Source organism: Rutidosis leptorrhynchoides, chromosome 2 (genome assembly GCF_046630445.1).
Source record: "Rutidosis leptorrhynchoides isolate AG116_Rl617_1_P2 chromosome 2, CSIRO_AGI_Rlap_v1, whole genome shotgun sequence".
NCBI lineage: Eukaryota > Viridiplantae > Streptophyta > Magnoliopsida > Asterales > Asteraceae > Rutidosis > Rutidosis leptorrhynchoides.
The window spans coordinates 374,141,603-374,156,024 of record NC_092334.1 but is presented as its reverse complement, the minus strand read 5'-3'; the positions used below and the strand labels follow the sequence as shown (position 1 = coordinate 374,156,024).

General features: G+C 36.6%; 1 protein-coding gene across 1 annotated transcript; it reads right to left on the bottom strand.

Annotated features, from left to right (window-relative positions):
- Positions 1-467: 467 nt before the first annotated feature.
- LOC139888991 (uncharacterized) lies at positions 468-1,582 on the bottom strand. The gene is made up of 2 exons (XM_071871967.1): positions 1,568-1,582; positions 468-1,178 (listed from the first exon to the last, which is right to left on the bottom strand). Exons 1-2 carry the CDS (start codon positions 1,580-1,582, stop codon positions 468-470), a joined length of 726 nt encoding a protein of 241 aa, XP_071728068.1.
- Between the last annotated feature and the right edge of the window lie 12,840 nt (positions 1,583-14,422).

Genomic DNA, 14,422 nt, shown 5'->3' with positions numbered 1-14,422 from the left:
GACTTTATACGCAAGATTACAAAAAATACTTGGAACTTTTCTGGTCAACGAGACGCAAGGACGCAAATATAGGTTTGCGTCTCCAATGTAGCAAGTACGCAAAGCCGCAAGTACAACCTTGCTTCCAAGCTTAAGAGAGACGCAAGGATGCAGGAATGGTGTTGCGTCCTTGCCATATCCTCTCTGTTTCAACAGTCAATGGTAATTTCAAAAATTAAATGCAACTAACCTGAATATCTAAGAGTTTAATGTAATCAGAGATTCCGAAAGTCTCCGCTGTTGTACGCTTCCAAAAAAGAGCCCTCGGTACTCCATTCTTGTCCGTTTTTGTAGCAAAGGATTTAATGGTACGACGGTAAGCCTCGAGGATCCAAATCTACAAATCATTTGTTTTAACAATATCAATATATATATTATCTTTAAATAATAAAAGTATTTGAAATCAAACATGTCGTTACCTTAAATGCCTACATAAATCCTGCCAAAGTGTACGCCTTGCCGCTCTCTAATTGGCTTTCCCGAACACCAAACCCTTCACTAACCGCTTCGTAAGTCGGTTCACATATACGAGACCCCCATGGGTACTTATTAACACTTGAAAAATCTTCAACTAAATATAAGAACTTCTTGTTCACCACATGGGCAGATTGTTTACCCATAAAAGCTCTCTCTACAACTAATATGATTGCTAGTCGAACCACATCATCGTCCGAAACACCAACCCGACTACTTTTTAGAAGCTTCTTTTCAATATCACCAATCAAAATGTTTGTGCTCTCTTTAATGGACGGAAATAAACGTTTTCTAATTGGAGCCGTCTCTTTTTCATAATCTTTAGGGATGTAATGTGCCATATCTGTACCGGTATCGAACAAAAACCCCGTTACTAGACAAAACTCTCGGCGACCAAATCTAATAGAAAAATTAGGCTTAAATCTAAACCATATGTCATCTTCCTCCTCTGGGTACTTAGCATCATCAATTCTTTCCGGCCGTACAGTTTTACGTTGGAGCATTGCATGTACAAGTCCGGGATCGTTTCCCATGTATTCAAGATCTAACCATACACCAAAACACGTTTCTTTAAATATTTTAATTTGATTTTCAGTCATTACTTTCTTCACATCACCTATAATACTTATTTTATTCTTCATCGTCAGTTTACCTTCAACCCATCCCTGTAAAATTAACAATAACAACATCAGCATAGGATACGCAAAGGCGCAAGATTGGTCTTGCGTGTTAAACCATTGGTACGCAAGGTCGCAAATTTGGTCTTGCGACCAAATTGTGTCCGGAACGCAAAGACGCAAAATGATCCTTGCGCCTGGACAGTCAAACTAATTTGACGAGCAACAAATTGTTGTTTCACCAAATAACTATACAAACCAAGAGATAATATACCCCATTATTAAAAAAAAAAGCAAGAATACGGTTAAATAATGATGATTATCATAGAGACATTTCATCGAACAGTAGGTGTGCACGTTTTCACATTTATATATGAACATATGAAATTTATATACAACTCCCATATAACTAACATTATAGTGAAGGAAGAACTAACCTGCGGATTTGCCATTGTTATTATGTTGACTTCTTGATTTCTTTCTTAGTTAAAATGAAGCAGACGAAGACGATGGTGACGTAGTTGGTGACGTAGACGCTGGTACGTGGTGGTGGTGGTGAATACGATGAACTGGGGGTAGTGCAGGTGGTGATGGTGGTTACGATCTACTGTTCGAACGAGAGAGAAGATGATGGAGCTTTGCGTATTTGCGTTTGTCTAGGTTTGCCGTATTTTGCTTCTCTGCGTCTGGGGATGTGTGTGTGTGTGTGTCAAGTGAATGCTGAAAATAGGTTTATAACCTAATAATAACAAGCGCAAGACGCAAAGACGCAAGCTCGCAAGAACCACAGACTTTGCATCTTGCGTCCAGTCGCAAGGTTCGATTTACGTCTTTGCGTATAGTATGATTAATATTTTATGTTGCTGCTGTTTGAGTTTTTTTTATTTGTTTAACTTCTGTTAATGTATATGTCCATCTATGTTTACAAATATTTATCTAGTGCTCAAGTGTAAGTTTATAAAAGTCATTGACCAAATTACTCCCGTCGTCCTTGAACTTGTACTGAAATTAAAATGAGCAGTAAAACAGATAGGCTAAAATTAAAATACCATTAGGATATTTCATTAACCCAAAAGTAGTACAAAAGGCCCTACGACCTAGTTTATTACATGATCAACCCAATTATAAAATTTAAGCAGCATACATAATCTCAGCATTCAACACCTCCCGATCAGAGGGATACACCAACTCATCTTCATCAGCAAAGAAGTTGTTCAACAACATGCCATAGGGCAATCCTCTCCCACCAGCTGCAGGCAATCCCGCCATCCGATTAGCAACCACATATGCCAGATTAATTGGGATTTGTTCGAGCAAACACATCAAAATCAAAACTTCAGTTACATATAGCTCCACATCAGCATCATCTCGAAACATGACATTCCTCTTAATGACAGGACCTGAATATGTTCTTCCCTGATAATGACAGGACCACTGTTTGGCATGTCAAAACCAGGTTTACATAGTCCTGAAACAAACCCAGAAGCTGAGAATGAATTTCCTGTAGCTGACCTCCTCGGGGCATTTTTCACATCCTTGCTAAGACTGAAAAACTTGAAATCTCCATCTAGAATATCCAGAATCTCAGCAAACTCCTCCAACGTCCAATCGTAGGAATAACCAAACATGTTCACGTGAACACATTTCAATTTACGTGAATTAAACACATAGTTTGCATAGAATTCCCTAACAAGTCTGGGATAGTACTCATTATCTCGATAGAGAAAAGCTCCAGCATATATTCCCCGCCAGTACGCAGAAAAACTACCTTGAGCAGCAACGTAAAGACCAATAAGAATAGGACGTTCGGCTAATAGTGGTCGTCTTTCAGCAACTTGTTGTTCTGACTCTCCTTGTGAAACTCGGTGTGAAGCTCTAGCTCTTCTGTCCATGGATATTAACTGAGATTAACTGTAAATAACAAAATAATTAAAAATAATCATCATTAACACAAATAATAAATATTAAAATTAGTGAAGAAAATGATTAAATTAGTACCTTAAAGTGCCTTTAATCAATGAATTGCACAAGGTTGGAATTGTTATGAGATTGTGAAATCAAAGTTCCAGGGTCATACTATAAATAGGGTAAAAATCTTATCCGACAAAAATCTAGGAAATCTTACTAATTCTTATCTGAAAATCCAACATATGATCAGATAATGTCGCAAGATCGCAAGGACGCAAGCTTGCGCCTTGCGATGGCAAGACGCAAGTATTCTCGCGTCTTGCGAAGGCAACCTGGCAAATTTTTTTTTTGTTTGGCTCCAGCGCAAGAATTTGTTTGGGAATGAGCATTTTGGCTATAATCCCTTTACATTTGCATGATTGGGCCCAGCCCAGAGCGTTGTTTAAATGATTGGGCCTAGACATTGGTATCTAACTATCTTATGTACTAAAATTCCCAGCGATTAGTGAATATGTGACGATGGTAGCTTGTTTAACCAATGTCCGTACGTTAATTCATTGAGGAAACATAAAATCCCGAGTATTATCGAACATTGATGTCATTCGAGCGAAGCCTTTTTGTTCCGTAAACTATTAAACTTTCAACAACTATCTCTTAGTGCTTCCATGTCTATAAACTTCTGGATGCCTTTCAAAATTTTCTTTTCGCATTTCCAATTACGAAACCGTTACCTTAAACATTCAATAATTATCTATTTTTGTGATAATGACATTTGCAAAACGAGATGAATGTGAAGTGGACTACGTAAATAGTTGGTGATGTGGCTTAAGTACTAAAAACGACTTAATGAGAAAAAAAGGCGTTATTTGAAGAATAGGACATCCAATATGTTAAGAGGTTGATTGAAATGGACATTAGTAAAAAACAATACTGCATGAATAACATGTATAAAAACTAGCAAAACTTAATAATTGTCCATACATGAAAATGCGACAAAAGTTTGTATGTCCAAGAAGAGACGAATTTAGTATACAATAATGTACGTATCACTCAAATTAATTTCAAACCGTAATACCGTATTTTATATGTTTCATAATTTAAACGTGACTATATGTGTAAGAATTCTAACTTTGTTAACTTTTCTTATGCAATGACAGTTTTCTTCTACTGTCAACTTTCTTGTTAAAAAAACACGTTTCATTTTTAACATTTAAATTTACTCTACTTTGAACTTTGTTAACTTTTGTCAGTTTATGTTTTATCATTGTTTTGTAAAATAGTTGGAACTAATGTATGTAAAATGACATAAAAGGATAAAAAATAAATGATAAATAATGATTTAAGGGTTAATAATGTAATTTTACTTTCATAAGGGGCTAGTTCAACTAGCTTATTTTCCCACAATTTATTTTTTTTATAAGCTCCGGAACATTTGTATATCAAACAAGGCTAGAAGCTAGAGCTTATGAAAAAAATAAGCTTAAGCTCCTAGAAGCTGTGTCGTCAAACACGCCCTTACTCTGCTTTGAACCTGTATAATACTTGGTAATGTTAATAATAATAACTAGAAAAAAAATCGATCGTGCGTTGCTGCGGTTGTATTCAACGTGCGGTCGAATTTGGATATACGTTGTTTGGTACCTAATATATCTAGTAGGTTGGGTTGTTTGTTGGACGTGTATGTGTATTTATGAAATATAGCCCAAAATATTTATTTTTTCTTAACGATGTCCGTTTCGCGTATAATTAGTCGCGTTGTGTTCGTAAAATTATTTCGAGTTGAACTGTGGTCTCAGAAAATTTTAACTCGCACCGAGCGAAAATATAGGGCCCGTTATTTAATGTTTTAACGATGTCCGTTTCGCGTATAGTTAGTCCCGTTGGGTTCGTCAGATTTTTTTGAGTTGGCAGTGGTGGTGCCGGCAGCGGCGGTGGCACGGCGGCGGCAGCAGTAGCAACAGTATAACAATAAATATTTAGTTATAAATTAGTATTCTAATAAAATACTTCGAATAGTATGTTTTCACAAGTATGTTGTTATATTATTTATTTATTTATAGAAAGAATTATTGGTTGATCCATGCATGTGATTTTCCTAGATTACATCAGTGATCCTTGTTCTTTGTTGACGAGATTTTGTTTCTATATGATTAACTCTTTAAGTTCGTTAAAGTGAACGCTTTTTTTTCGAAAAAACATTACCTATATAATCATAGATTTTCATGAATCGGTAAAAGCAATCAAACTAATACCATAACCCCGCTCCCCTCCCCTCTAGAAAGAGACCCTAAAACAAACTGAAACAACCTAAAACATACTATCTAAAGACGAGCCGCACCGACCCATACAACGACATCAGGCAACAAACACTCAAAACAGGCCACAAAGACAAAACGAGAGGCAACAAGGGCAACCAATACAAAGAAACAAACCAAGAACTACTAACGAGAGAAAACAACCTTGGAACGTTCAATAAACAAAACGGAAGAAAAAACACTAAGCAACTGAAGACCTATTTAAGAGCGACTGAGATCATCTGCATCAAGAAAACCCTTCTTTCATCTCGAGCCCATTTTTGAAACGTTCCAGTCAATCTTTTGATAGCAAAATTCCTTACATGTATGAGATTTATAAAAATTGGAAATCCATATGAGGTTAATATTAGGAATTCGGTAGTGGACTCTAACAAGAACATGTGATTTACAATAATCACATAACCCACATACAACAAACGAATAAGCAATACGATAAATAAAGCATAAACGACACAGGGATTTAACGTGTTTATATCCCAACTCCAAACACGGAGAAGGGTTTACTTCACGGGCGCAAACCAGAGATCTTTTTCTATACTTTTCATGCACACTTTACAGGTTACAATAGGTATATTTATAGTGCTAATCAAAATTAGGAAACAAATCGAATAACTTGCTGGCTACGCACACTGTCGAGTTTCGCGACACTTTGTCGCGTTCCGCAACAAACTGCATCAGGACGTGACAAAGTGGTTCAGAACGTGACAGCTTCTGACACCCACTTCTGCCATATTTGTCCCGTTTCAGTGCACTTTATCACTTTCCAGTCTTGTCGCGTTTTGCGACAAACATCACCGTTTGGCGACAAACATTACCCGAACACGATAAACATCACCCGAACACGATAACTCAGCTCATTCGTTTTGATCTTCTTTGTACCCAACAATTCTCCCACTCAAAGGAGAACAAAACCCAACCTTAACCTGTATTCGATCAACACTTCGACTCTTGAACGTACCCGTCTATACCGCCAAGAAAGCTTCTTGGGACACGCACATTCTAACCAACAAGTTAGCAGCTTTCGATAAAGAGCACTTCAACTACACTTGTCAAAATGTAATCAACTTCACCTTTTACTTGTGTTAAACACCCACAACAACTCTAGATCACCCGATTATGGAACTCCATTTGAACACCGCCGAATAAACACCCGGAACACGCCGCACTTCCACGCCATGGGAAGGAAGACTTTCGACACTCAAATAGCTGAGTAATAATCCGATCTCCGTTGCTAGCTTGGGTCATCTATCGATTTCTGCGCCACTATTAAAGTGTGCGAGACTTCAATCACAGGATTTTAAACAGGAGACAAAACCACCTCAACTCATCACTCTAGACACGCCCAATCCTGTCACCGACATATCAATGATCACCCTCATACAGAATTTCCGTCTATCACTGATTTTCCTTCCCAGCAATCAGAAAATCTGACAAACGCCCTTGTAGACTATTCATCCAGGCTCCAGTGAGAACGCATTCACAACATCGAAATCTACACTTTCAACTTTCCGCTTTCACGCTGGTACACTGATCCTCATAGATATGAATTTCACGAACCCATCTTCTCAATCTCAAGCACGCTCCCACTGTACGAGTAAGAAAAATAAACCGCTGCTACCCGAGAAGAATCTGTTTCGTACCACCCGATCAGTTGCAAGCCATTTGAGAGTAAAATAAGTACCCGAGTATCTAGTCGGAATTGACGTACTAACCCTGTGAAAATCAGAGAAACATATCGCACAACCATCTCTACAACTCCCACTAGTCGTCCAACTCCCACTTACCCGATACTTCCGTCAGTTCCCAAACTCACTCCGAGTTCCCGACACTCTCAACAATATCTTGAAAGCTTCAAGTTCTAGGACTTACAAGATTATCCACTCCATCAATCACCTAAGAACTCCTAATTGGTAACCCCGAAGAAAAAAGCTCGTTTGTTGAACCAAACATCACCCAAAACCCTGAGCACTGGTCGAACACGTTCTATCCGACACCCTTCGTCAACCAATCTCCTTAGTGAGAGAAGCTCTAACCCTCCCGCATATTCCACACACTTTGGAATATCTAACCAAAACATTTGGTCGTCCCGTTTCAAAACCGCAAGCATAAAACTTCCCCGATAACTTCCACTGTCGATAATAACCCGGATGTACCCATCGTTACCCAACCATGCCCAAACCTGAGAGAATCACTCTCGTGAGCTTCTGTAACAAACCAACATCCCATAATATCCAGCACGTATCGCCCAAAGTTTTCCGAGACAAAACCATCTCGCACTCGCGTCATCAAAACCCGAAAAGTTCACCCTGAAAACTGCCCAGATTCGAAAAAATCGTATCTCAAAATTCAACGGTCTGATCGGCCTCAAAATTTTACAGCGATTGGATCTATATGTCCTTTAAATACAGTAAAATTTTCAAGGTGATCCAACAGTTAACGAACCCGCTATGAATTTTCTTCTGTAGCTGCGCATGAACATTCGAATTTTGCTCCATCATTCCTTCGTACGGGATAACGCGGAACAAGAACCCGATCCGTCACCCGGATCTTTCAGAAAAAAATCTCTACGTGTATCTTCTGTAACCAAACCCTATCGAACTGACCCCTTAGACTCCGTAACCCTTCGCGAATAAATCACCATCACGATGTAACCAGCGTCCCGTTTAGATCATAACCTGCCAGAATCAGACCAACCCTGGTGTGATCAACTTCATGGGTACTGATCATATACATGACATTGTATATGTATATTTTATTTACTAAAGGCCAAAGGCAGAATTACGCAAACTCTAAAGCTAAGCTATGCAATATTCGCTGAAAATAAAGTACAGCAGTTATGTTTTCGCGTTAATAAGGAACTGCGATTTAATCCGCTGAGTTTCCGCGGACGGTTAGGTGATTCACAGACCGCGGATATCTCGAATACTATAAATAGGGAGCTTGGCCTCTCATTTAGAGGTTGTGGATTCTCTGCCCTTTGCCCAAGCCTTTGTGAAATTCACTTGTGACTTTGCCCAAGGAATTTTCACATTGATTTAAGGTGAATTATGCTAATTGACAATCAAGACCGGGTCGGGGTGGTTGATCACTTGATAGTAAAAGTGAAAGACGATCATCGGGGCCCAAAATAATTATCAAACACTCCATCTTCCATCATAATCTCATTGCACTCAATCCGTAATTAAGTAACATCATTAATTATGGATTGATCATTTGGCGCCATCCGTGGAACACGTTTTATGAATTAAACTGAAAATTATTTGTTTTGCGCTATCAAACGATTAATTCTTTAGTTTAATTTCAATCGTGTTTTTGTTGTGATGATTTGCAGGCGAATACATTTAAAATCAGCGGTAAGTTGCTCGATTGCTTAGAATAATGAGTAATATCGGGAATAATGGCGATGTAGTGGTTGCTGTGCGAGCAAATGCCCAAAAAAGAGGAAAAAAGCGAAAGTCAGCTAAAATGTATCATAATTGGCAATTTGCGCCAATTAGTTTCACGAAAACGCAGAGCGATGATTTTTCTGAAATGCCGATAGTAGTATCGTGCAAAATCGCAGAAGCTGAAATTACAGTCATGAAAATTCATGTTGATAATGGCAGCAGTGTTGATATTATCTACGAACAATGCTTTATTCAGCTGCCGGAGGGTATTAAAGCAAACCTATAAGCAACCGCGATTTCGCAAACTGGTTTTGCAGGGGTGTCTTCGTTGCCTATGGGCATTTTGCCATTAGGAATCGAGCTAGCCGTTGTAAATGACAACTGATGTTTGCAGCGGGGTATACGAAATAGCTTATATTTTTACAGAAAATACTATTAAATACGATACAATTTTACACAAGATATTTATTTATTTATAGAATGGATATACTTAAACCTTGCTACAACACTTATAGGCAGTGTACCTAATCGTACAGTAGTGTAGTTTTTAGTAAGTCCGGTTCGTTCCACGGGGAATCTTTTTAAACAAAGCTTAACGCTATATTAGTTTACTTTTATAAAAATACAAATATATATATATATAAGTAATATTATTATTATAAAGGGGGGTTTTACCGTTTAATGACCGGTTTGTCAATTTTAAAACTTTAGTCGCAGTTAAAACCAAATAAATACAAGACTTTAAATTAAAGCATAAAGTAAATAACGATAATGAAATTGCGAATAATAAAAGTGCGATAAAATAAACTTGCGATAATTAAAAAGTATGATAATTAAAAGTGCAATTAAATACAATAACAATAAAAATGCGATAATTAGAAGTGCAATTAAATATAAAATAAAGGAAATTAAATATGAAATAAAAGAATTATGCTTATTTAAACTTCCGTAATCATGATGTTTGACGTGTTGATTTTAGTTTTATGCCCATGGGTTAATTGTCCTTTGTCCTGGATTATTTAATATGTCCGTCTGGTTTTTGTCCATAACAGTCCATCAGTCATAAATATAAAGTGCGAGTGTCCTCGTCAAATTATTCTTATACCCGAAGTTAAATATTCCAACTAATTGGGGACTTAAACTGTAACAAGATTTTAATACTTTGTTTAATAATTACACCAGGATGTCGACTGAGTGTAACCCAAGGTTTTAATATTTTGTTATCAATTATACCAAGTGTCTTTGTACATAATTTCACCCCTGTTTTAATTATTCTAGTGGCTATTAATCCATTCTCGTGTCCGGTTAAATGAACGATTATTCGTACATATAAATACCCCGCCCATCGTGTCCGATTGAGTGTATATGGTAATTTATAGGGACGCCCAATTGTAAATCTTTATATTAACATTAACAAACTATCATTTTGTTAAACAAATATAAAGCCCATTAATAGCTCATAGTCTAATTTCCACAAGTGTCGTTCTTTTGTCCAAACCCCAATTATGATACAAAGCCCAATTACCCAATTTTAATAATTAGCCCAACATCATGATTACTTCGTTTTAAATAAGCATAATAATAACTTAGCTACGAGACATTAATGTAAAAAGGTTGAACATAACTTACAATGATTAAAAATAGCGTAGCGTTACACGGACAGAATTTCGACTTACACCCTTACAACATTTGCTAACATACCCTTATTATTAGAATTATAATTAAAATTAAAATATAAATTATAAATATATATATATATATATATATATATATATTTTACGTATGAATGAGGAGAAGAAAAAGATAGATTTTTTATGATCAGAATGCGCGAGCTTTATAGGGAGTTTCTGAAATTGGGGTTCCGCGACTCGCGGCCATTTTGGCCTTCAAACTCCGCGAGTCGCGGAGTTTACTTTTACAGCTCACACAAGCTTGGCTCTTTGTTTACCGACGGTTTTAAATATAAATATAATATATTAAATAATTATAAGAATTATTTAAATATTATATTATATTTATGTGCATAGTTGACTTGTAATTTTTAGTCCGTTGCGTCGAGCGTTGAGAGTTGACTCTGGTCCCGGTTCCGGATTTTCGAACGTCCTTGCGTACAATTTAATATCTTGTACTTTGCGTTTTGAATCTTGTACTCTTGTAATTTCGAGACGTTTCTTGTCAATAATTGGAACCTTTTTTTATTGTCTTTTGTACTTTTGAGCTTTTTGGTCGTTTGCGTCTTCAATTCGTCGAATCTGTCTTTTGTCTTCACCTTTTATTATTTAAACGAATCTCACTTGTAAATAGAACAATTGCAACTAAAAGTTTGTCTTTCTTGAGGAATAATGCTATGAAATATATGTTCGTTTTTAGCATTATCAAATATTCCCACACTTAAGCGTTGCTTGTCCTCAAGCAATATCGTCTTGAAATACTATAATCACTTCTTTATTCTTCACACTTTGTACATCAGTGATTTTCTATACGGCGGTATAAACAATGGTAGTAACGATATGGTTTACAGTCCCACATGACTATAAAAATTTAGATTCATTAAGGAAATTGGATCTTTATGAAAACATTTGATCTTTTGAAAATTAAATCTAGTTTTTACCCTAGAAAAGTTTTTCGGAATAACCCTTTACCGGTGTTTGCAAAATATTTTTGTGGGTTTGGTGGGTTTCAGATTTGAAAATTTTAGCTCAAAACTTGCGGTTTTGTGTCACCCACTTGCTAACCTTGTATTTGAAAAGCAACACGTCCAGTTTACTTGTCCCGTATATTACCTTTCGGTAAACTACCGTCCGGTTGTAAAGGAAAGCGTTGAACAAGCAACTGTTAAGGCAATATCCCCTGACATGCTTTTAATTATGGTCTATAACGTGTCGGACGCAATTACTATCCTTGGTAGGAGCAATAGTAAAGCTAACCCTTATAATTTTTTGGTATGGCACAAGGTCCTGTCTTTGACCACTATGCAACCACCGTTCTTACGGTTGACACCCGATTTGGTTCAGGTGACCTAATGAATTCCAGGTGAATTCCTAGGATTTTACGTTCAATGGTAATGAACGCATTGAAAATAGGGTTTTCAGAAAACAAATCGGTTTGTAATTTTTGATCAAAATATTTTCTCGTTCAAGCTCGAGTTTAGATATCATTGAATTCCATGAGTTTGTAATTCTCAATCTTTAAGGTCAATCTCAAGGATTGAGTAATATCAGTCTTAAAAGCTGATTTTTAATCTTTAAGGAGATTATCCTTTCTGGGGATCTGATTCATTAGTCTTATCCAGCTAATTTGCATGGTGCCCCCCATTGTACAAGATAAATTCTTCTCATGGTTAGGATAAATCTGACCACTTGGCGACCCTGTTTAATGCTGAGGTCCGTGGATTTCCTGCTGATTTTAGTGAAGACTTTTCTGGATTTTTCGTCAACCTACAGCTGGTCTGGACGACAACTTCATGACCTAAATCAAGAAGCGCGTGTCTTTTTCGGAAGACTTTACTTCCTTTTAATGATGGATTTGATTCATCGTGTAGATCCATCTTTCTTTTCTTTCATCGGGTAAAACAGTTTAGTTTAGTCCAAAGCAAAAGTATTTTCAGTTATTTGTTACAGATATATGTGACATATGTTTAAGATAACTTGGTAAATTTTCCCACACTTGGCTTTTATTTTCCTTTTTATCGTCCTCTATTCCATTTTAAATGAATTTTAACATTTTGGTTTGTTTCTCAATTTATGTCCTTTCCGAGGTTACAATAATTTCGGTGTTAAAACCTAGTTTTATCGTTCATAAATATGTATAAACATGATTTTGAGTTCATTTAATTGAAAATTTTGAAAAATTTTACTAGAATTGGGTAGTCAGTATATAAGACTAGGGCTGTTCTTTATTATCAGAGAGCACTAGATTCTAATACAACTACTGCTTTACTAGTATTTTTAATGGTAACCAAGTGTTTAAGATAAAAATTTTAAAATCCGAAAGAATTTAACCCCTTTCCACACTTAAGATCTTGCAATGCCCTCATTTGCAAGAAATCAGTAACAATTTAAATTATTGAGGGTGATTTGTGTGAAAATGATTAAATTTTTACCAAAGTTTCTAAATATATTGGCGTTTGTTTGCTGAATGATAAATGGTGCACATCATTTGTTCATTCCGTCTTGTTGTTATTTCACATATATTTTGCATCTTGTCGTCAAAATTAGTTGCTTTTGCTGAACTTAATGCCAGTCTTTGAAAATGCGTTGTTTTACCCTGTTGTGTACATAAGATAAACTGCAAATATATATACATATTTTTGAAGTTTGGTATATTACCCCACATTCAAAAATTATTAAAATCTAAGAATAAATGTTAGACAATTATAAAAACTATTACAATATTAACAAAAGTATTAAACGTATCAATCATTACAAATTACAAAATAAAAAAAAATATAATAAGTAAACTAGGAATGATATTGATACCAATAGGGGTTCCAGGCATAACCATAGGTGCTATAGAATGTTTCGGCAGGGTTATACATAGGATACGGTGGCTGCATCTCTATAGACCAGGGAGGGAAGATGAATTTCGGTGTAGGAATATAGTTTCTACCTATATGTTGGCAATGAGCTATGATTTGGTTCTGATGAACTTGCCAATCTTCAAATGCTCTCTGTCTAGCATTTTCGTACTCCTGAGAAGCTATAAACCTTTGCATTTCTTGCATCTCATTCCCCCCTCCTACATTACCTTGCTGTTGGTTTCTCTCAACCTGTGGATGTCTACCATGGTATGGTACTGCGGCGTTATTTCGCCTCTTCAAAACTTTCGCACTATGGTATACATTTAAACCTATAGTATCGCGGGGTTCTGGTTCTTCCACTAATAATCCCCCCCGACTTATATCCACACCGAGATATTCACCAATCAAAGTAATAAAAATACCACCTCCTATTATGCTATGCGGTCTCATCCCCCGAACCATAGCTGATAAATAATAACCCACACAATACGGTATACTTACAGCGCTTTGTGGGTCTCGAATACACATATGGTAAAACAAATCCTGTTCATTTACCTTTTCCTTGTTCTTACCCCTTTGTGTAATCGAATTAGCTAAAAACCTATGAATCACTCTTAATTCGGCTCTATCTATATCCAAATAAGAGTAATTTCCCCCTTTGAAACGGTGATGGCTTGTCATTTGACTCCACACACCGTGTGTATCAAAATTTTCATCTATCTTTCTACCGTTTAGTATCAACCCTCTACAATCGGCAGATGCTAACTCCTCAGGCGTATATATACGTAAAGCCTGAGCCATGTCCAGTAAAGACATGTGGCGCATCGAACCGCCTAACAAAAATCTAATAAAAGATCGATCGGTTAAACTAGTTACCCGATCATTCAACTCTATACTACACAATAATTCTTCACACCATACTTTATATACAGGTCTACGCATGGTGAATAAACGTACCCAGTCATTAAAAGTAGAATTACCATACCTCTGTACAAGTAATTCCCTAATTGGCCCGGCCAATTCTACAGCTTCTAAGGGTCCCCATTCTATGACCCTTGGTACCTCAACAATCTTAGAATGAAGAGTATGCAAACCCCTTTGATATTTTGGATAATCTATCCAAAGTCTGTCAAATCTCAGGTTCGGGTGCAACTCTTCCAAGTA